This window comes from Ochotona princeps, chromosome 13, assembly GCF_030435755.1.
Source record: "Ochotona princeps isolate mOchPri1 chromosome 13, mOchPri1.hap1, whole genome shotgun sequence".
Classification (NCBI taxonomy): domain Eukaryota; kingdom Metazoa; phylum Chordata; class Mammalia; order Lagomorpha; family Ochotonidae; genus Ochotona; species Ochotona princeps.
Genome location: NC_080844.1, coordinates 39,256,832 through 39,280,383, shown reverse-complemented (window position 1 = coordinate 39,280,383; position 23,552 = coordinate 39,256,832). Strand labels below are relative to the sequence as shown.

Genomic DNA, 23,552 nt, shown 5'->3' with positions numbered 1-23,552 from the left:
GTAGGCACTTCATCTTACCCACGGGTCCCATCCAGCACCCAAGGGTGAGAGCCTGCCCTAGGGGCCGGTACGCTTGGGAGGTTAGCGGGGAGGCTGGGAGAGCTGGGGCGGGATGCTGAGGGGCTGCTATGGTGACTGGGACCTGTCACCCACCTCAGTGCCCCGCTGCTCCAGGCCTCCAGGGACTCTCCTCTCACTGCTTGGGATCCCAGAAGTCAGGCAGCAGCAACCACCTGGGGCTCACCCTAGAGATAGCATCCTCTGCCGGGTGAGAACGGTGTGTTCTAAAAACTCTCTCCCCCTCCTAGACTCCGCTTTTCCCAACACCATCAACTATGGTGGGTGCCAGACCCTTCAGCCCAGGGGTTCCCTCGAGTCACGTGCCTCTGGGGTGTCCGCACCCTCCTGATTAGCCCCTAGCTGAGAGTTCTGCTCCAGGAGTCAGACAGACACCCTCCCTCTCTCTACTCAGGCCCCTTCTACCACACTAGCCACATTCCGCCCACCTCACCCTCAGAGGGCATGGCTATGCCTCATGCAGACCCCCACCCCTTTCTAGTGTCTGGGCTCCCAGCAGGCATTTCAGGAGCCTTTGTAGTCAGTTAATGCAATCAGAACTTTGCTACTTAAAGTCGTGTGTGAATTCTCACTAGTCAGTAAGGCTGGAGGCCCCGAGCCATGGGGCAGAGCCATGAAGCAAAGAAAAACAAACTGGCGCCAGGAAGACATTTCTGGAACATTCCAGAAACAGCTAACTTTAATGTGGAAACAATTTTTTGTTGTTGTTTTGTTTCTTTCTTTTTTTTTTTTTTATGGCTAGAGACATTCAGGTTTAAGGCACATTCCAAATGACAAGGAGGCCCCGTCACTGGCAGGGAACTGGCTTGGCCCTGTGGTTACAGGAAGGATAGAACAGCTGACTCTCAGGCCTTAGAAAGGAGTGTGTTTGGCAATAACAACGCTCATGACACATTCTCACCAGATGCAAAGACTACCCTGACTGTCCCTCCCTCCTCCTCCCCACTTCCCCAGGGAGGCCAGGGTGCTCCGCCCACCATGCCACCCTCACCAGAAACATGTCCGGAGTGAGCAGATGCTGTGTGAGTATGTCAATCTAACAAAAAGAGAAAAAAAGCATACGATGGCAATGGAGGGGGTTGGGATGGGAGCTCAGCCACAAGCCCAGGTGCTGCCTGCACGAGTGGGCAGAGAACAGCAGGTTGAGTGGGCAGGTGGTCTGGAGCGAGCCTGGTCTTCTGGCAAGGTTCCCGGCTCAGTAGGGGCAAAGGGCAGAGGGCTGGGGGCCTGTGGACGGCATGCCTAGCGGGGGGCTACTGTGTGGATTTGTGCGATCTATCTTCTGGCCTCTTGCTGGCATGGCCGCTGCTGGCGGGTGGGCAGCAGGGGGCGCTGCGGACGCGGCTCAGTCATTGCCGCCGCAGATCTTGAGCAGGATCTTGCGGTAATCGCCCGAGGTGTCTCCCTAGGTGGGGGATAGAAGCAAGGCAGCCCTGGCTCAGGGCGCGCTGGAGAGCCAGGCCCGGCCCCCGGCACACACAGGCAGTGCTGTAGCTGTGTGCTGACAGGCCCCGTGCATGCACCAGGGTCACAACCTTTCTGGGGAGGTACTGCGGCCCTCTGTGTCTGACAGGCCAGCAAGGGAGCGCCTGTTCAGGGAGGTTTAAGGAAACTGCTTGCAATCACACAGTGGGTTCAAGAACCGGGACCCAACCCTAAGTAATCCCCTGCAGAAAAGCCCATCGAGTAGGGCTCCATGGACCACTTGGGGATGTGTGTTCTCGCTGGCAGGTCACAGAATGGCAGGGTGGCCGGGACTGCCATGTTGGGCCCAAGTAGAGCAGGCCTGGGACTCTCCTGTCCCCAACCCAGATGCAGCTGGGACTCACCAGCGGCAGGGCCAAGCCCTGTCCCGCACTCAGGAGCTAACCACTGGGGAGCCAGCAGCAGAGAACCACAGTGGGCCCCCTAAACAGGACGCCACGTGGCATGCAGCTGGAGCCCATGGGCTCTCTGAGAAGAGGGAGCAAAAGGGAGGGCTATGGCAGAGGCAGTGCCCCCGGCCCGCAGGGGCACCTACCGTGATGTCGTGGTACAGCGACTTGCCGTACATCCGCTTGTACTCGGCCCTGATGTCCAGTAGGTCAACCTCGCTGCGCGACACCATAATGCGGATCAGCGTGCGGTCCTTGGTTCCTGCCCCCTGAAGAGGCCACCAAGAGAGTGTGGGTGAGTGACAGGTCACCGCCCTCAGTCCCAGGCCCCGCCTATCGCCCCCAAACCCCACCCTGTGCCCAGCTCAGCTGTGGGCTGGCTCTACCCTCCCCTCGCCCCGCATTCAGCCTGTGGCCCCAGGAGGGCCTCACCTACCTTCATGGCCCTGTTGAGCCTTTCTGCAAAGAAGGCTGGGGTGTTCTTGAGACATTTCACTGCAAGATAGAGACAGAGAGAAGGGAGGATGGGACAGAAGTTCACAAGACTTGCAGAGAATGGAGGCCCTCCTGGGAGACAGAACTTCAAATCCATCACGGCACAGTCCTTCCTCCATCTCCTCCTCCTCCTCCAGGCTCACCGATCCCCCCGCCACACACACACACACACACTCACTCACCCCTGGCTTGGCCTGGCCCCAGCTTTACAGAACACAAACACACAGCCTGCCCAAGCTCATGGAGTCCACTGTGCTCAGACATGGGGGAGTGTGAAGGGGAGAGAGTTGGGAGGAGCAGTGTGCAGACACCCAGGCCCCCCATGGGTGGGTGGGAGTAGAATGAACATCCCCCAAGAGTCCTCAGGCTATGAGACCTAACTCAGGGGACATGTAAATGACAATTTTCCATCTACTCCCCGGCCCTCGATGCCCCCAGGAGGCTCCAAGCAAAGCACAGCAACAAGACAAGCAGTGTCCTTGCAGAGAGAGTGCAGAGGGGCTGCACGGGCCTGGGAGCGGAGGGGCCTCAGGGAACCAGGCCTCCGCTGGGGCACAGCCACCACAGCCCTCTCCCTGTCCAAATGTTCCTTCAAACATCCCCCAACTGCTGCATTTTTTTTGGAAAGAGCCTGGTGGGGTATGAGTGACTTTCCTCAGGGAGCAAGGCAGCTGGATGCGCTCCCGGCAGTGCTCACCTCACGCCTCCCTTCCCCAGAACTGCACTAGGGACCCCGGGTGATCCCTCGAAACCCCAGAGCCCTGGCAAGCAGCAGGCCTCGTGGCCACCAGGGGTTCCTCTGCCGCACCACCCTCTTGCCCAGGGAGATGCGCCAGAGGCACTCACCCACGGCCAGCATGCCCTGCTCCAGGTCTCCCGACATCTCCCGGCAGATGCTCTTCTCGATGTCGCGGCCCGTCATCCTCTGGTACTCGTTGAAAACTAGCAGGAGGACATAGAGGGATGGGTCAAGGACCAAGGCTCGCGCTCCCTCCAGCTCCCACAACTTCAAGGGGAGAGCCCCTGTGCGAGCCCCACCGCACTGGCCCCATCTGCCCTGCTCACCACACCTGAGCAGTTCTCAAGGTGGCCACACTGTGCGTCACGAGCCCTGCACACAGCTCCATGGCCCCAGCTCACCCAGTAGGCACATCCATGCCCCAGGGCAGCTGCCTGCCTGGGGAAGGAGGCTTACCACACCCAGTAGTACCTTTCCTCTCCAGGTCCCCAGCATGGCTAGCTACAATACCCCCACTGTTTCATGGGTCAGACTCATGCTTCTTGCCTGTGAGCCAGCACCCAGAGCTGCCTTCTACCCACCCTGCCTGCGCCCAGCAGACCTACGGAGCCCCATGTGGCAGACTCTGACATCACTGATATGGGGCCACTTGCTCCCACTTAGACTCACACTCCTTCTCCCCAGGCCTGTGACACAGGTCATGGGGCAGAGCCACATCACGGACACCATGTTGGTCCTCCGGAATGTGGGGGACACCATGGGTGTCCTGCAATTTCCCATTCTCATCCAAACCACGGAGATGGAAGCATGCTCACTCCAGCTCCATCACAGCACAGTGAGGAGGTGAGAGCGTGTGCTCTGGGCAGCAGGGCGTGCATTTCAATGCATTGCAATTAAGGAGTTGGCAGGAATGCCCACACGCCACGTCAGAGTGCCTGAGCGCAAGCAAATGCACACTCCGGGAGGCAGTGGCGATGGTGCTGTGGTCCTGCCTCTCACAGGGGAGAGCTAGATTCAGTTCCTGGAAAATGAGCGAGCGGATGGAACTCCTCTCGCCACTTCATCCCGCCCCACCACTCCAGCAGGTCAATAAAACACATTTCTAAAACCCATTTAGAGGCAGGTATTTGGCATAGTGGTTAAGATGTTACATCTGGGGCCAGCATTGTGGCGCAGCAAGTAAAGCTGACACCTGCCATGCCGGCAATCCCACGGGACGATGGTTCGTGTACTAGCTGCTCTACTTCCCACCTAGCTCCCTGCTAAAGGGCTGGGAAAACCAGCGGGAGACGGCCCAGGTGCTTGGAGACCATCTTTCCAGCCACATGGGAGACCCTAATGGAGTTCCTGGCTCCTGGCTTCGGCCTGGCCCAGAACTTGTCATTGTTGCTCTCTGGGGAGTGAACCAGTGGAGAGAAGATAAAGAGAAAGAAAGAGAGAGACTGACTCTGCTTTCAAATAAAAATGCATACAACTTCTAAAAAACAGAAGTGTGCCCTGGGCCAGAACGCCTGGGTTCAGACCTGAGCCTGCCCACACCCAGCTGAGTCACCCAACGCTTCCTGCTTACTGCTCTAGAATGAAGACACCCGCAGGCCCCCTCAGTTTGGGGCCCAGGACACAGCAGGTGCTTGGGTTTCTGCTTCCATTGCCCCTGCAGACCACTGGGGGGCGCTCAGCATTCTCTTCCACACCCACTACAGCTCACAGCGGCCCTCCTGTTCTGCCACAGTCCTTTCCTCGCATCTGCCCACCTCCCTGTGGCTCCTCCTTGGTCTCATATAGTGGCCTTGGGTGGGCTATCCTCAAACCACCGCACACTGTCCGGGAGAACAAGACCTATTCTTGTCCCAGGGCCTCCAACACAGCTGCAGGCCTGGCCCACCCTTCCCTCACTGCTGGCCTGACACACTCAGCCGCCTGGTGCCTCCAGCCGCCCAGCAGCCTGCTCTGCCCTCCCACTTGCCCAGCCATGAGACTGCGTGTCTCCCTAGCTCCTCTACCATGAGCAGGGCCAGAGACCAACCCTTCCCACCACATCCCTACCGCCCTGATCCAGATGGCCACAATCCTCACCCTGGGTCCATGCAGTGGTAGCCTCCCAACTACTATTCCCTCTGTGCCTAGGGGCCCATCTCCCCATGGTTTCTACCACCTCTACCCTCCCCCTGTCCTACGGCCCACTCTAGCCACATGGACACCCGCCACCATTTCTCTGGATCATCTGGGAGCCCCCACACAGGGGCCTCTGCTTAGGGGATTACAGTCTCATCTCACCTGGATGAGGACCGCCCCAAGGATCACCCTAGACCCCATGTCATGGCTTCCTGACCTTTCTCTTCTGCCTGACACAGCTTTTCTACTTAGCACACGCTTGCTGTCTATATTCCTGAACAAGGTCTACTGCATGAGAAAAGGACTTCTTCACACCCACTCCATCAGAGTGACTGGGTTAGGCATGGGCTCAGTTTATGTGCTGAGTGAACGAGAGAATTAAAGTCACCCAGCATCACCGCTGGGCTCATTTCGTGAGTGGTGCTGCAGCCTACACAGGGTGGGTGCCCCCAAGGGCTCACCCAGCTCTTTTGTTCCAGCGTGGGAAGATCCAGCCGGGGGTCTGCTCTGTGTCTTCCCCCCTCCTCCACCCGCAGCAGGAAAAGATGGCGTCCTGCACATCTTAGCAAACTCTCAGGCAGCATCCATGCAGTCACCACGAGGAGGCGCTGATGAAGCAGCACCAGAGTTTGGGGCTCCTGTAAGCTCCTATAAGCTTTGATCTGACCTCATATAACAGCTGCCAGAAAGGCCCGGGGCCTTCCTTACCTGCCACCAGATGGGCCCGGCTCCGGGAGCAGAGAATGGCATTGAACTTGGATTCATCTGTCCCCAGGCGGTTCTCTCCAGCAGCATACAGGTCCTGGATGGACAGCAGGACACACGTGTAAATAGGGGTTTCAGCACCCTTGGCTCCCAAGCCAAGGTCACCTCAGAAAGCCAGGCAGTGCTAGGCTCTGCAGGTCTCCGAGAAGCCCAAAGGGGCAGTGCTGGGCCATGTGATGCCCTTACAGAACTGGCATAGAACTTGGGGTTGGGGACAGGAAAAAGAGAGAGAAGTTGGGACCAGGATGACTAAGGTTTTAGGGGCCCAGAGCAGGTGAGGAACAGCCCAAACAGCTGTTCACAGAGAGCCTCACAGCGGGGGACAGAGGCCTAGCATGAACTGAGGTGACGGGCGGCTGTGGTATGTGGCTAACCATGCTAAGGGGAGACTACTTTGCAGCCACAGACAAGGAAAGGGGACGATAGGTCCCCAGCGACCATGAGGTCTGCTCCCCAGCGAGGCTAGACACCCACATGGAAATTTCCAACCCTCAGCACTTTCCTACTCTATCAGAAGGCGCAGGTAAGGCAGCAACCATCACAACAGTTGGTAGGAGACACTCACAGGTGTGGCTCTGACATGGATCTTACTTGCCCCGTGGTTTATGACCCAGACATGATGTTTGCAAAGTGGCAGGGTTTGTACTTGTCTGCCAAGCTCTTGAAGAGCCAAGTCCAAAATATTTTGCTCAGTTTGCAACCTCTGACTTCAATGACCCCAAAGTACCTCCGGGGTCTCAGGTGGCAGCTCTCTGCTACGGGTATTGATACCATGAACAGGGGGCAGACACTCAGAGCGCGAGAGCTGAAGCCTGGCACAGCAAATGGCCTATAAAATTTCCACTAGGGGCAAGACTCAGAGACCGGAGAGCCAAGTATGTGCATGGAACTCCAACCAATGCACCTGGGAAAGCAGCAGGAGATGGCCCAAGTGCTTGGGTCCTTGCACTGCATGGGAAACCCTGGTAAAGCCACACCTGGCCATTGCAGCCATTTGGGAAGTGAAAAAATGAATAAAAGATCTTTCTCTATTTCTCCCTCTCTTTTAAACTCCACCTTTCAAATAACAACAAATAAATCTTTTAAAAAGAAGTCACAAGCTGGGCAGATGTGGAGTAAGGCAGAGCCTGCAGGAGTCAGCAGGTACTGGGGGAGCCCAGAGCCAGGAGTTTGGGCCTCAGCCAGGCTCCGCCTCCACAGTGCTCTGGATTCCAGCTCAGCCTCAACTTGTTCATCTGGAAAACAAGGTCCAGCTCTAACGGCAGAGAGGATCGGACACCGACAGCTTCCAGAGGATGCCCTGCGGGGGCGGCAGGAGCAAGGGACTGGGAGGAGGGGATGGGAACAGGAGGTACAGCAGCTCCAGCCAGCAGGGATGCTGTGGCTCTCCCCGAATGAATGCAGCAGTCTGAAGGCATTCATGGGAAAGGCCAGATTTTCTAGCAAGGAACCAAGATGCCTTCACATCCTCCCTTCTGTCACATGAGGGGAATGTGGGCAGATTCCCCAGGCCACACAAGTGATGGGACAGTGGCTTCCAAGCTCCAGGCCTCAAACACCCTGCAAACCTGAGGGTATGTCCAGCAAAACACAGGGAGAGATAAAGTCCCCTTTAGCAATGCTGATCTTCTCATAGGTTCCCTGGCAGCATGTGTGCATTGGGGGGCTGGGATGTGGACTGGGGTAACCTGCTCATTGAACAGTAGAGCACGGCTAAAACCCATAGCCCCTGGAATCCACCCCTCCCTTGTGAAGCAAGTACCCCAAGGGGTTGCTTGGCCTGGCCACATACTCACCTGGACATCTCGCTGCACCAGGGACATGTCCACGTTCGTGCTTTCGTCTCGGTTTCCCTGGAAAGAAGCAGGCAGGCTGGGCAGGGCCCCTCCTTAGAGGGCACACCCCTCGCCTCTCCACCACTGCCCCTCACACCCCAAAAGGCCCAAACCAAACACTAGAAAACCACCTCGGCTGCCCTTCTCTTGGGATCCCCTTGGACATTCTCCACCAACACCCAGGAACTTCTTATTCTGTATCCCCACTGATGTTCCTGACAGCTCACCTGACGTCTGTGTGGACGGCAGGGCTGGTAGCATGTGCAGGGTTTAAGCAGTGGGTTGTGGTGGGGATGCCTGCCAGTTTCTCTGCCTGAGAGGGGGCCTCGCCTGGCAGTTCCACCTCCCAGCTCTCTCCCACCTGACCCTGAAGCTCTCACCCAGGGAAGCAGTTCTAAGACATTATACTCTTGCTTCCTTATTTGCAAGACTTTCTAAGCCCCCTCCTCATACACGGCTGGCGGGGCAGGGCAGCACAGGAAGAGGGGGGTGTGTTTCCTGCTGCAGAGAGGTACCTGGGAGAGGGAGATGAGGAGCCTCTGGAAGTGGCCCGATGTGTCGCTTCGAATGGCCTCCTCCAGGGTCTTCTTGAATTCTGAAAGGGAGACACGCAAGTTCCACCCCACAGCAGGAAGCTGCCTGACACACACAGCCACCAGGGGGTCCAGGCTAGAGGAGGCAGATGACCTTCTAGGAATAACCATGCCCATGACCTTCATTCTGACCTGCCCATGGTCAAGCTTGACCCCAAACACACACCCAGAAGGGTTTCCCCAGGGTCTCCCTCACCTCTGTCAGCTGCCCTGTGTCAACAGCAGGCCAGGCCTGGGAGAGGCAGAGGGACCAGCAGGGGTGGGGAACACGGCCTTGGGGACAGCCTAACCTGCTTTGTAGGCTTTGTTCAGTTCCTGGATGTGCTCATTGCTGCGGGAAGCGAGGATCTCAATCAGGCAGGCTTCATCAGTACCAGCCCCCTACGAGAGCCGAGAACAAACCACACCACATGCTCAGCACCATGCCCTCACCCCTGCCCAACATACAGCAGGTGCCCCATCAAGCGAGACTCCCAGCTGAGACAATGCTCTCTGACATCCTGAGTGATCAACCATGGGGACCCTCGCCCCCCCAAGCCAGGAATCAGAGAAGTGTCGTGACTTGTCTGAGGTCACACAGCCAGGAGCAGGTGTACTGCAGTCTCTCTCTCAGCCCACGAGTGAGCACTCGGGGTGTCTGCAGACTTCTGCAAGGAGGCAGCCACAATGAGGACAGAAGATTGTGTTGGGTGGCAGGGCGAGCAGCCTGGCCCTGTGTGGACTTGAACCCTGGCTGTGTGACCTTGTGCACAGAGGTGAGCCTCTCTGTGCCCCAGGTTCCCTGACTACCAATTGGGTGTGGTGCTATTATTGCCCTCCCAGGCAAGTCAGGAGAACTGCATGAGTAGGCGTGGGCGGAGCACCCAGTGCAGTCAGGCCAGGAACCCTGCACATCGGCAGGTGTTTTACCATCACCAATTGCAGGCGGCTGGAGTTTACAAAGGGCTGACACATTAGCCCCTTACCCAGATCTCAGCACACACCCTGACAGCAGCCCCTGTCCCCTCCACAGAGGTGCAAGGACACATGACTACTTAGCAACAGCCAACCCTAAGCCGGTGCTGTTTCCAAAGCTGCAGCACGCAGGGGCGAGGCAGGGGCTAGGCAGAGGCCTGGGGGTTACTCCCTGGGACCCCGAAGCCGCCTCCTGACCCCTTCCTGGAAATGTGACATGCCCCCACACCTCAGCACAGCCCTCCCGTTGACAGGCTGCTGCACTGAGCTGCCTGGTCCTCCTCCCTCTGGGTGCCTGCCAGGCCTTGGAGCAGACTCCTTCTGAGGTCTGGCTCTGCTCACAGGAGCCACCTGCTGTTCCCCACTTATGGGACTTCTACACAGAGGCCAAGTCCTGCCTAGGATAGAGATGGCTCACCCTGTGTGGTCAAAACCCCTGGACTAGTCAGAGACGGGGAGCCCAGGCTAAGCCAATCAGAAGCTGCCTCCATTTGCATTGGTCTCCTTTGGGGCTAGATTTCTGACAGGTAAACAGAGATGGACAGGAATCCTCTGGAAGCTGACAAGGAAGGCAAAGCCAACAGCAAGTAGGAGCAGGAAGCAGGAGTTCAGGGGGCAGAGTCCTGCCCTGGGCAGCAGGGTGGGACGTGTTCCTGGCATTCCTGGTCCTGGCCCTCTCAGCACCAGGCTTGGTGACCCTCCAGCCTCCTAACTGCGCTGTCACCTTGGTCGGGCCAACACTCCACAAACATGTTCCTGGTATTTGCTAGTTAGAGCCGGAATGAATGAAGACACCATCTGTGGCCTCCTCCCCCTCTTCATATGTCCTGTCACTAACTCCTCCCCCACCACCATCCTTTTAACAGGGAGAGGCTTAGACACTCTCTGATGAAAGGTATTTGCCTCCTGGCAAGGCTGCCCCTTCTCCAGCAGGTGTATGCAAACCCAGGAGACACAGGTGCTTCACTGACAACAGCAGCTAAGGAGGAGGCGGCACCACACCATGCCACCCAGGCCTGCTCCACAGATGAGGGCAGGCGTGTACACACACATGCACACACACACCTTGATGGCTTCCTTGATCTCATAAACGTCAAACAGGATGGGGGTCTTCATCAGGGCCAAGATGGTCTTCTCAAAGTTCCCTGAGAGCTCAGATTTCAGATCTTTGATCAGATCCTGGTCAGGAATTGAAATGAACAAAAACAATCCTGTTGCAGGAACCACCGAAGGTGACTAAGGAAGAACAGTACCCCAGCTCCGCGGGTCGGCCGCACCGGGAGCCTGGGACTGAAGCACCTGAAACTCAGGCCGTGGGCCAACCCTGCCAAGCCAGAGCCTGCAGTGAGCAAGGTGGCTCACAGAGCATTATGCTTTGTGAAGTGCTGGGCTGGGACACTCACCAGTTCCACATTCACCCTGATTTAAGCTTCTGAGACTTCAAACCCAAAGTTCACAAGACAACCCTCAACATACTCTCATGTCCACTAGACTTCCTGGGTAGTCACGTCAAGGAGGAGAGATGGGGGAGGACACAAAAGCTCTGTCCCAGTCCCCACAAGGAGGGGGCTCAACTTGACCAGGGCCTGTCCCCAAATCCCAGCACCCTAAGGACACCAGGATACCTCTTGCAGCGCAGCCTCAGGAGGCCACTGCACCCTCAGGCAGCTCATGGTCCATTCCACAGACCCAGCCGTCTCGGCCCCAAGGAAAGGCAGGGGTGAGCACGGACAGGGCTGGAGGTGCCCCCCTGTGCCAGCGCCAAGGACGTGGCACCTGGCTCAGGAGGGAACAGCCGTTTCTCACCTTGCCATAGGCGGTCTTGAATGACAGGAGGATCTGTTGCCGCTGCTTGTTGGAGCGGTTCCCCAGGCAGTCGATGATGGCCTGTTCGTTAGTCCCTGGGGAGAGGAGGAGGAAGGTAGGGCTACAGTCATCTGGACGCTCTGACAGTCCAGGGGTCTTGGCATGGTCCTGGGCATTCCCACCACATCCCACCTCTGTGCACCTGCTCCGCCACCCCCACAAAAACAGATTGCTTCCCCCAGCTCCCCACACAGACAGCCTGGGGAATTGGGCAGGAGGGCAGGGGCCTGAGCTGCCACAGTCTCTCACCAAAGCCCTTCATGGCCTTCCGCAGGACCTCAGCATCTCGCAGGGGATCGAAGCCAGATGCATCCATGATGGTGCCTCGGTTTCCAAACTACTGGCACAGACAGCCACAGGTAAAACTGTGTGTAGTTCGCCTCACCCTGACCCAAACATGCTGCACCCCCAGACTCTGGGACAGAGGCCGAAGTGGGGGCCACACAGAGCACTCGGCATCCAGTCTGCCTGACCTATTGTCTGTCCTGGATCAGGGTGTCCTGGTGCTGGAAATTGTGCCTGGCTCACAGGGTTACGGGCCCACAAACAGCTGAGTTTGCATGCTGATAATGTGGTCCCCTAGCGCCCTCCAGGGCTCCAACCACAGTCCACATGGGCACCCCTGGGCGCCCACAACCTGGGGCTTCCACCCTGCACTACTGCACAGGGCAGCCCCACTTCCTCTTGGTCAAAAGCCAGCTGCCCGGCTCTGTCCTCTAGACTGTGACCTGCCTGCCTGCCTGCCTGCCTGGACACGCCTCAGCCAACTGGTGTACATCAGGCTAAACAATTATCCCCCAGCTGATGTCTCTAGATGGTGAGCACAAGCCAGTGATAACACAGAGATAAGCTTAGGGGGCAGAGGGCAGTGCAGGGGGTAGGGTAGAAGGAGCAGAGGACCCTCTCTTTATAGCAGTCATCCAGTACACAACACAGCCCAGTGCTGGGCGGGGCTGGCCATGTGACCCTGACCATAGGCTCTACAGACAGCAGTGGTTCTCCAACATGAGCCAAGATCACCCTAGGAGGAACTGCCAAACATTTCCCCCATAACTTGTGTGGGAGAGCACAATGAGGTAGCTACAGACCAGAAGCCACAGGGGACATGGCCTTGGCAGTGGTGGTCTGGGGAATTCTATCAAACACAGAGCCCCAGGAATAGTAACAAGGGAGTGACAGGGGATGCCTATCTGACCGTTCCCTGCTGAGCACACGTGAGAGCAGCCCGGGCAGCAAGCAACTGCCACTGGGAGCCTAAGAAGCTGCACCTGCAGGACTGAACCTCCCTGCCAGCACCCTACCACTGCCCACCTCCCGACCCCCCACCACATGGCCAGACTTTGGGGTCCAGATCCTGACCAGCACTCACCTGGGCTGGGGGCACAGCAGGAGTGACGCCCCCAGACCCCGGGTATCCTGGATAGCTTGGCGTTGGCTGCTGCTGCCCCGGGGGTGGCACTGGTGACTGCCCAGGATAGGTCATTGGTGGCTGCCCAGGGTAGGGTCCTGGGGGATGGTGTCCAGGGGGAGGCATGGGCTGGCCTGGCACAGGGGCCCCGGGGTATGGTGGGTAAGAGGGCGCCCCAGAGGGTGAGTTTCCTCCAGGAGGTGGGTACATTCCATATGGTGGAACCCCTGGCTGCGGGGGAGGGGGCTGCCCAAAGCCCCCTGGAGGCACTGGAGGGTAAGCACCCCCTGGGGCACCAGGGTACAGGTTCGGTGGCACGTTGGCTCCTCCAAATGTCCCGGACATGTTGGCAGCCTGGAAACACACAGAGCATAGCCTCAGACTTGAGGTGCCCTGTGCTGGCCTGAGTCTTTGGACCTACACCCCTGCACACATACAGATATTGTTGCCAACACATGCAAGCACACACATGTGCACATACATGGGTAGTACCCTGATGACAGCCCTCCTGTTCTGAGACACAGCTGAAACACACCCCATGCCCACAGGTGGACATACAGAGATCCCACTGAAGCCATGGACAGCCAGGTCTCTCCCATCAGGCAGCTGGAACCACCCGGGGCCACCTGGGCAGAAGTGCTGGACTCACCATTCCCGAGAGGTAGTCCTGGTTGAACTGCCCTGCGTAGTTGGCCACGTTATCCAGCCCGATGGGGGGCATGGTGGGCGGAGGGTAGGCAGCACCTCCCCAGGCACCACCGCCTGCAAGCAACATCAAGGCCTTTAGCCAAACGGGGACAGGGCAAGAACTCAGCAAGGGAGAACTCCACCCAGAACCAGGGGAAAAGGAAGTCAACATTCCCAGGGTGCTCTGCAGAGTACTGGGTGGGCACAGTCCTCCCAAGCCCACCATAAGAGAACTGAAGGACAGACACGAGACATTTGGGGACATGGACCGAGCCCAAGCAGCAGTAGGCCAGGGAACTTGGAGACTTCCTGAGTGATACAGAAATGAGCTTAGGTGGGGGTTTTGGGGGGTGTCATCCGTTTGTGTGCTGTGACAAGCAGTAGGCTAAGGAGGAGGAGGGACACAGGCTGGGTCATGGCAAACACAGAAGACATCAGCCATTACCTATAACGGCACATAAGTGGTAAGAAACCTGGTGCTAAACCTGATAAACCAGATGTGCATAGGCCAAGGCTCTCGGCCACTCCAGGCTCATGGCTTCAGCTGGCAAATAGGGTGACCATGTGTGCGATGAGGACTGGGCTGTGCTGGGCCCAGCAAGCATTCACATACAACCACTAGCACAGAGCTCAGCAGCAAGGCAGTATGGGGCTGCTGGCCAGCTCCATGCATCCCTGTCCACGGCACAACCGTGGGATACTTAGGGCAGGTCCTTTCCTAAATTGTCCCCACTCCCCAGCCATGACACTGTGCTGGCAGAAGCATCGGGCACAGGGCCTCTGTCCAGGGTTGGCAAAATGGAGTGAGGAGGGGGTAGTATTCAGAAAAAGATGGCCAATCTACCTAAGCTCTGAGGTACCACGGCATAGCATCTGGGGCCTGGTCCTCAACTGCTCAGTGTCCGGGGGAGATGGTAGACAAAGAGCCTGCAGGCCCCACCTGTGCTCAGACCCCCACAGAACCCTCTCTTGTCCTGGGGGCATGGGGCAGCATAGGTACCCTCAGGGTAGCCAGTCTGGAATACCCTTGGCTGCCCCTTGTCCCAGGAGCCCTAACACATCCTCCCAGTCTCAACAGGGCCACATCTCATTTCAGGAAGACGAAGAGGTGCTACAGTCCAGGGCTTTGGAGTTTAACAAGAAGAGCTGTAGGGTTTGGCTTTGGGTCACCTGCCTGGGTAGCATAGCCTCACTCTGCCAGCCATTGTTGTAGCAAGTGACACCTGACCCCTCAGCACCTGCAAGGAGTAGGGAATCCTGCACCTGCTAAATCATGCTCTGGGAAGCACAGGGCAGGGACATGCCAAGGGACTGTCGCCAGCCAGCAACACTCGGCGGGATGCCATACCGCTGGAGCCTGTTGCCTGGCCATCACATCCATAATCAGGCCTGCCCAGCATGAGGTGGATCCTCAATGCAGAGAAAATGGAATCTCAGAGGAGTGAAGGCATCTGAGTCTGCATCCGCCCACTGCTCTTGACCAATAAAGCAAGAAACCCAGACGGGGCCTTCTAGACTGTGTCCCACAAGCTCCTCAGCCCCTCCTCCACACCCAGCAGCTCCCCTAGTGCTGCACCCCCAACCCCAGAATATGCGGGAGCCTGGGGAGTGAGCAAATTGCAATTCACATCCTCTTCACTCCTGGCCACTGAGCAGAGAGGAGGGGGTCACTCCACACTCCCCGTCCCCTAGTCCACTGCCCCTCTTACCTGGTGCTGGTGGATAGCCACCAGGGGGCGGAGGGTAGCCTGGGTAGCTCATGGCTGGATCTGGAAGGAAAGAGGAAAACTCATTTAGACCCTGCCAGGACCCTTGCCAAACTACTGGGAATGCAGGAGGGGCTGTATCAGGCCCAGGCTATGGCAGCCCAGGTCCCCCTGCACCTGCTGGGCTCTGCTGGAGGAAATCGGACATGCAAGTTCCAGCCCTTCCCCATGGTTGCAGGAGGAGCTGGTGCCCACGAGCCTGCAGGTCTCCGTGAAACCTCTCAGCCTCACTGCCACCTCTGCTATGGAGGGGGTGGATTGGGGTTGGGAGGGTGGGAGGTGTGCAGTGTGTATGAATGTGTGTGTACCTGTTCTCTGACCTGAAGCCCAGGAGAGTGCACTGCCTCTCTCTGTCCAGGCTCCAGGTGTGCATTTATTTACATTCCTGCATCCTTATCACCAGCCACCTGGCAAGGGGGAAGCCCGAAAGCCTTACTTCCCAGTGCTCGAGCTGCACACAGCCCCTACACTGGACCTGACCCATACACTTTCCATTCTCCAACTTGAGGGTCCCCAGGCAAGGGAACCTGATAAGGCACAAAATAGTGGCTCCAAGTGGTTCCTAGTCTTTGGAAAGGCTTCTCTGACAAGACTGGAATCTTGGTAAATGAGCCAACACCAGCCCATTCCAGCAGATGTGGTCATTAATGCCCAGAGAAGGTGAGCAGGGAAGAAAAGAGGCCCAGGACCTAGGTTCTTGCCCACGAGGGCCACGTAGGACACATGCTCTCACCAAGTCTTCTGGACACAGCCCCACCACTGTGACACCAGCCACTCAAAGTCAGCCCTGTAAGCTGCAGGCTCTTGCTAAGGCAGCAGCTGTGCAACTCGCAGACACATGCAACAGCAAGTGGGAGGATGTGATGACACCTTTGTGGTCAACTCTACCCTTATCTGCTGGGTTTGCGGAAGCTGCTTGTCCTTCCACATGGGCTCTCAGAGTGCAAGGGCTGTTAAAACGCGTCTCTGGGCATCCGGTTTCCAGAAGGTGCAATCTGAACAAATGTCGGTGGCCACCTGGATCTGAGGAACCCACTTTGAGAAGCACTGCGCTGCTGGACACACTCGATCCACCTGCCAAAATTCTTCTTGACCCTGTGGGCAGAACACCTAATGCATAGCCAGGTAGGGGGGAAAGGAAAAAGCCGGACCAAAGATCTACAACACCAAACTCCAAATATATAGAATTTCTGTATGATAGGCAGAGTGGGTGAAGCAGCTGGCTGTGGTGCTAGCTCCAGTTTGGGTTCCAGTTGCTCTACTTCTGATCCAGCTCCCTGACAATGACCTAGAAAAGCAGCACATGATGGCCCAGTGCTTTAGCCTCAGCCTGGCCCAGTTCTAGTTACTGTAGCCATTTGGGAAGTGAGTCAACAGATGGAAGATGTCTGACTCTCTCTCTCTCTCTCTCTCTCTCTCTCTTTGTTTCTGCCTTTCAAATAAATCTATAAATCCTAAAAAAAAATCATGATCATTATACATCTCTACATATAGAACTGTTAATTCTGAAAGTAACTACAGAGCATTCATTGCAAGGATCTGCTATGGTTTCTTTAACCAGCCACTTTCCACTCTTTGAGTTTATTTATTTTTGAAGATTTACTTCTTTCCTTAGAAGGCAGAGTTAGAAAGGAGAGACAGAAGGAGAGCTCTTCCATCCACTGGCTTACTCTGCCAATGGCTACAATGGCCATGCTGAGCCAGGCTGAAGCCAGGAGCCAGGAACTCTATCCAGAATCGGCTGCAGGGGTCCAAGCACTTGGGTCACCTTCCTTCCCAGGCAGGCAGTTAATTGGAAATGAAGCAGCAGGGACTCCAATTAGTGCACATAGGGTACATTGTCACAGGCGAGGCTTAACTATACTACAACATGGGGCCTTAAGAGTTACTTTTTGGTTTTGCTTAAAAATAAAAAGTTACTGTTTCACACAGGCATATAAGTATCTGCAAATATAAATTTCTAAAGATAGAGGGGTCATTTTTAATTTAATATCACTCACTACACCACAGGGCCACCCCAAGTGATCGTCATTTGAGGGCAGTGCTTTGTGTACACTAAACAAATGAAAAAGAAACTCAAACAACACTTCATGTATACACACCCCCAGCCAGCCCTGGAAGGATAAACAAGACACGGGGATGCACAAGTCGCTGTGGGAGGTGAAACTGGGAGCTGGGCAGGAGGTTACTGTTTATACAAGGCCAGTTCAGAGTCTGTGGGAAGCACAGTTAAAGCGTAAGTGTGTCTTAGTCATTTTTTTTTTCTTTTAATCTGTGCAAAGGTTGTTCACCATACACTTCTGCCATGCCCTGCTGGGAGGCCCTGCGTGGAGACAGCCCCTGAGTCCCTGCCACACCCTGCTGTTGCTCCCCACTACAAGAAGCAGCCCTCAGAGAGGACCCTCAGCCCAGGCTGCCTCTCTGAGACCTGGTGGCCATGCCGCCAAGATGGAAATAACACACACAGGGTCCTTTCAGCTCAGGGCAGCCGCCCACGGGCCAGCCTCAGCCAGCACTCCAGGTACTGGCGCTCCTGCCAGCCACGAGCAGTGAGGGAGCTTCGGGGACCTGGCCTTGCCAGATGTCACCATCTGCATGCTGGCTCTGAGTGCTGCCCCTCTGCCCTGGAGGACCCCACAGGGCAGGCAGTTCAGCCGTAACTCACTCCCACTGCTCAGCTGCTAACTCTCTCCTCTCCCAAAGACACCACATCCATGCAGCCCTAGTTTCCCCTCTCCTGAAAAAACAGCCTCAACCTTCCCCTTCCTTCTCCCCATTTTCTGCCTGGAACAGTCCACTCTGCTCCTTACCAGCATTCACATATCAAAAGTCTTACCATGTCCCATTCCTGCCTTAACACGGAGCCCTTGCAGCTGGGCTGGGGTCTGCCCTCTCTGCCTGCCCAGTGCCCAGTAGTTCTGACCTCCCAGCAGCAGGCTCTCAGGCCAAGACCCCAGGCATCCCAGCCTCCCATTGGCCCATCCAGGAGTCACTGAATGTTGATGGAGTAGTTCTCCCATGGGCCTGGCAGGGACACAACAGGGCCTGCTCCACAGAGGGTACGCAAGCTTATCTTCAAATTGTCAGGATTCAAAATCAAGGGCACAGGGCCCAGCGCAATAGCGTAGCAGTTAAAGTCCTTGCCTTGAACACGCTGGGATCCCATATAGGTGCCGGTTCTAATCCTGGCAGCCCCGCAGTTCTTTGAACATGTGGGGTAAGCACTGACTGCAGACAGCATCCCAAATGGCGGCCCATAGGGCAGCAGCAACACACTTTTGTTTCACTGTGTTCCCTCTCAGGTCACATTCCTCCCAGGGTGTGCCTCCTGGCACTGTTTGTGGAGATGAAGCAGTGGCCCTGAGCTGCCTGGTATGTGTTTCGTGCCCAACCACACACTGCCAGGGAGTGGCTGAGCCTTCCTCCCCAGGGGGCACAGCACAGAGCACGTGGCAGCTTAGAGCCCAGAGTGGGACACTCAGCACACATGGTGCTAATCAGAACAGAAATCCTGCTTCAGGAAACCCTGTTCCAGGATCTCACCCAGATATGGACCGCAACGAGGGCGCTGCAGCTAGTCCCAGCCTGGCCCCCCCAGGCCCACCCCAAGCTGGCTGGAATGGGTGCGACAAGGAGATCACCTGTCCTGCTCTTTCCTCTCACACCACAGAGGATTTTTTTCTCCCCTTCTGCTTTCACTCCAAACTCAAGACTGCCAGGCTTGCAGAATCCACACTGGCAAAAACCTTGGCGATGATCTAATTTCCACCCCACTTGTGACTGCAGCTAAAATACACCAGGGACACGGCTTGCTCACATCACAAATACCCCAGGAAGAGGGTCCGTGGGAGACTGGCCTGCTGGCAGCTGAAAGCAAAACAGGCCTCCTTCTCCCCCCTAACAGGGCTGCACCACGAGGCTTATGGGTGGGCTGGTGTGACAGCCCAACCTGGTTCTGCCATTGTTGACCAAACTTAAGACTCCACCCACTTCTCCAAGAGCAGAAAGACATGGTACAATGTTTGTGCTCTGAACCGGACTCTGCCAAGTCCCCTCTCATGGCTGGGTGTTCTAAGGAATCCTCCACACCTCGGCTCTCATCATCACCACCACCACCACCCTTCCCACCCCCTGCTGGCCATTAGGGAGGCAGGAAGCTAGAGACAGCCCAATCGTTGCCACAGACACTCAAAGTCAGCGACAGGAGCTGGCCCTAGCAGACCATGCAAGGGGCAGTGGCTCTGGAGTTTCCCAACCACAGAATGGAAGCACGGGCTACCAGTGACTTTTTTTTTTTTGAAAGGCAGAGTTAGAGAGGAGGAGATACAGACAAATCCTCCATCTGCTGGTTCACTCCCCAAATGGCTGCAACAGCCAGAGCTGAGCAGATCCTAACCCAGAAGCCAGGAGCCTCTTCTGGATCTTCTACATGAGTCTAGAGGCACAAGAACTTGAGCCACCCTCCACCGCTTTCCCGGGATGTTAGGAGGAAGCTGGATTGGAAGTGGAGCCACTGGGACTCGAACTGGTGCCTTATGGGATGCCAGTATAACAGGCGTAGGCTTAGCTGGCTATGCCATGGTACCAGCCAGGCTGTCACTGCTTGCAATGTCTTGTTATACAGACCATACACAAAAGAGAAGCGTGTAGTAAGTCATCTTCCTTCAGTTTCCACAATCATCCCTTCAAGGCCAATCCTGAATTATTCTGAAACAAATCTCAGATACTGCACCTTATTTTACCAGTCATTTTTCTTATCTCTAAATGACAGCCCAGTAAATATTAGTCACTCTACAATACAAACATGTTTATCAATATTGATTTATGTAACAATATCATATAACATGACAGACTTTAAGTGAACTAGGCTACTGTGCCATCCAGGGGCAGACTTGGGGACGGACTGCAGTACCTGAGGGAACCCTGTCACCATAAGAAGGCCAGAACATGAACTCCACCAGGACTTCGCCAAGCCCCGGACCATGGGCTCTGACCGAGAGGCGAGGCTTCCCACCATCTGTGAATGTCGTCTTCCAGGGCACTGGTCAGACAGAAGCCACAGGCTCGCTCGGTCACCACTGGGCCCCACCATCCAGCTTCAACACAGCTCACGTGGGAGGGCAGGTGGGTGGGGGCTGCCATCTCTCTTGCCAGGGGCTAATGAATGAGCCTGACCATGTGGTTTAATATACCTGGTCCTCAGTTTTCTCCTTTATGATCCCGCCCCTCCCTGGCTCCTAAGACCATGTAAGTACTATGCAGGAGGCACAGTATTTGGCTTGCCTGTGCAAGGCAGGGAACAGCATAATGAATACTTACAAACCCACGGCTCAGGGGAAATGCAGTCAGCTCCCTGACTATGTACTTCTGCACACTGGCTCTCAGAGTGCAGGAGCCACCTGGTCTCTGACACTGTCCACTCTGATGGCAGCCACACAGCTGCAGGGACTCAGGGCACACATGATCTACTTCCTCCAGCCGTGCCTCCGCTCATTCCTTATTTCTGTGCTTTCACCACTCACTGCCCCCAAGTCCTGCCCAGGACTAACCTGCACCCTCTCCCCCAGCTGGTCTCACCCAGGCTGGACCTGGGCAGAAGCAGCTCAGCGCAGTACCACAGTGATCTCTGATGCTAATTCCATGTCTTATAGGCCTAACAGTCACTTCTGCCTGTGTGCTAGGCATTGTGCTAAAGGCTTTACCTGGAATTAACTGTCATGACGCTATGAGGTAAAGACTAAAATTAACATGAGACACAGAGAGGTGGAGTAACTTGCCCAAGTTACAGAGGGCTGAGCCAGAAGGCAAGGCCAGGCCCAGCACCTAAGGCTTTCTCCACTACCCTATATTTTCCCCAGAGCCTGGCAGCCTCAGGAACCACTGTTTTTGAGGTAAGAGCTTCAGAAACACTGGTGTGATAGAATCAGGGATCAGGATATTTGGTTTCCATGTCTAATTTTTATTGCGCGATCTCTGCATCTTGATTGAAACAGTATAGGAGGATGGGAAGAACACGCACTCTCCTGACTGCCCCAGGTTCAAATCCCATGTCTGCTGCCTGCTGGATGTGTGATCCAGGGCAGGTTAAAATTAACTTTCCTTAGTTTTCCAGATCTGTAAAATGGGAATAACAATACTCTGCTACATGTATTCTCATTAGCATACTTCACCTTTCATTACCTCAATTTCCCCATTACAGAACAGCTGACAGGATGAGGGTCCCTGCAGACCCCAAGGCAATACCAAGCATAAAAATTGTGGGGGCTCCTAGGAAGGTGGGGAGCACCATGGACAGCATGACTAGAGCAGTGTGGTCTCTGAGTGCAGTGATGTACTGGGAGGTGCCACACCACGGGGAGAGTCCTCCCTCCACCCAAGGTCTCCCCCACACCAAACCAGCTCTCAGAGCTTTGGCCAGTGTCAACCCTGACTGGGCGGGTTCTGAGTACGGAAAGCAAGCGACAGAGGAAGATGGTACACTCGGATTCAGTGCCCATATCTGGTTGGCACCTTGGCCAGGTGGTGGTCCCTGTAGACATCGAGGCTCTTGCAATGGCCACAGTGGCAGCAATACAGTCTGCACCTGATGTGAGTCTTAAGGTTGTAATGCAGTCAGGACCTGCTATAGATTCCAGGTGTGTGGCTTTCCAAATTCATTTGTTGACATCCTGACACTCTGTGTGATGGTGTCAGGAAGTAGGGCCACATCAGGGGAGCCCCTGGCAAGCTCCTTCACCCTCCCATCTTGTGAGGGCATGGCAAGAAGGTACCACCTGTGAGCCATAAAATGGATCCTCATCAGACACTGCACCTGCTGACACCTGGATCTTGGCCATGCAGCCTACGGAAGCCTGAGCACTCAACTTGTGATGCTCAAGAGCCACCTGGCCTACACCATATCATAAAAGCAGACGGAACAAAGCAAGCACTAACACACACCCTCAAAAAAGGGAAATTGTGGCTGCGTTTCCTGGGAGCAGCAGCCAGGCTGCACATCAGTTTCACCACTTCCACATGGGGAAAGCCACTCCCAGCCATACCACCTCGACAAAAAAGACCTTTTCCCAGGCCTGCCAGAAAAACACAGGGAACACCAGCAGAACCCCAGAAGGGGGTGACACTGAGCACCAAGTCCCAGGGGTATGGAGATGCTCTGCAGCTCCTTCACTGTCAAGCCACTTTACTCTTCATAAAGTGCAGCCCAGCTTCTGCCAGACCACCCTGGGTCTCGGGGTGCTCCATGCCCCAAGCTCCATGTCAGACACCACCCATGCAGTGTGCCCTGCATGAGGTTTCTTGGCTTGAAAGGACCCTGGAGGAATTCTCCTAAACGCCTCCCTCATGCAGGCAGGGAAAACGGCTATAGAGCCAGCTACTCACTCGGAGCCCACGCAGCCCGGGCATCACCCACCTTGCTTCAAGTCCAACTGTAGCATCTCAGCAGGTTCCCCCCACCTCAGTTACACTCTCCCCCATCCTCCATGCCCTCTCTGCACAGCCCATACTCCTCACTTAAAGGCCACTCATGTCACATGACAGTCTCAAGAGACTTCTCAGATCTGCTGCCTGAATTTTACCCAATCCCACACAGCTCTGTATCATCTTATGACACTACAGCTGGGCTGTGGAGTGACCCACAGGGCTGTGAGTCCAGGCCCAGTGATTTCAGTTCTGGCTCCACTACTTGCTAGCTGTGTGATCCTGGGCATACCGCCTGACCTCTCTGAGCCTTTCTCTTGACGTAAGAGGGAAAACAAATCCATCTGACTCATTGGCTAGCATCAGGTATACAGCTTTCCACCACATCAGTGGAGGCACACACTAATAGTTGCTATACACTCATCATTTTAACTGCTCACTAAGATTTTAACTGCTCACCAAGTCAGGATCTCAACTCTACCACGTGCTGTGTGACCCTCCCTGGGCAACCCAACCTTGCTGAACTTCCAAGCTGTCTACAAAGACATCATTTGCCCCACCTATCCTGGATTACTGCGAGGACTGAATACAGTAAGAACAGGAACAAGCTTTGCCGGACTTGACCAAGAGGTCAGGTTCTCCATACGAAGAGGGAAGAGAGGGCCAAAGACATCAGGCACACACCAAATGTGTGTTGGGGTGTGTGTGTGTGTCTAACAGATGGCCAGAGCACAGTGGCCTCAGTGTCAAGCCAAGCCCTAGAGTCATGTGGGCCTCAGGCTGGTGTTGGCAAGGGGTGGGGAAGGCAGGAGCAGGGCCCTGCAAAGCCCAGGATGGCTGTCATTGAGTCACTTGGTTAGGTTCTTGTAAAACAGCCCTGAGGGTCCAGCATGGTAGCCTAGTGGCAAATGACAACATCTTGTACGTGCCGGGATCCTATATGGCGCTAGTTCTAATA

The 23,552-nt window shown here is 55.8% G+C and overlaps 1 protein-coding gene across 1 annotated transcript in view; it reads right to left on the bottom strand.

Moving 5' to 3' along the window:
• Nucleotides 1–1,119: 1,119 nt before the first annotated feature.
• ANXA11 (annexin A11) overlaps nucleotides 1,120–23,552 on the bottom strand; it is a 36,046-nt gene continuing 13,613 nt past the window's right edge. The window contains exons 2-15 of the mRNA XM_004583523.3: nucleotides 15,119–15,178; nucleotides 13,372–13,484; nucleotides 12,684–13,076; nucleotides 11,564–11,651; nucleotides 11,255–11,349; nucleotides 10,514–10,627; nucleotides 8,785–8,875; nucleotides 8,417–8,496; nucleotides 7,863–7,919; nucleotides 6,010–6,103; nucleotides 3,294–3,389; nucleotides 2,389–2,447; nucleotides 2,099–2,221; nucleotides 1,120–1,483 (exon numbers count right to left, since the gene is read on the bottom strand). Coding sequence (XP_004583580.1) covers nucleotides 1,424–1,483; nucleotides 2,099–2,221; nucleotides 2,389–2,447; nucleotides 3,294–3,389; nucleotides 6,010–6,103; nucleotides 7,863–7,919; nucleotides 8,417–8,496; nucleotides 8,785–8,875; nucleotides 10,514–10,627; nucleotides 11,255–11,349; nucleotides 11,564–11,651; nucleotides 12,684–13,076; nucleotides 13,372–13,484; nucleotides 15,119–15,170 — 1,515 coding nt within the window. The 5' untranslated portion in view covers nucleotides 15,171–15,178 and the 3' untranslated portion in view covers nucleotides 1,120–1,423. The remainder of the gene's footprint in view (nucleotides 1,484–2,098; nucleotides 2,222–2,388; nucleotides 2,448–3,293; nucleotides 3,390–6,009; nucleotides 6,104–7,862; nucleotides 7,920–8,416; nucleotides 8,497–8,784; nucleotides 8,876–10,513; nucleotides 10,628–11,254; nucleotides 11,350–11,563; nucleotides 11,652–12,683; nucleotides 13,077–13,371; nucleotides 13,485–15,118; nucleotides 15,179–23,552) is intronic.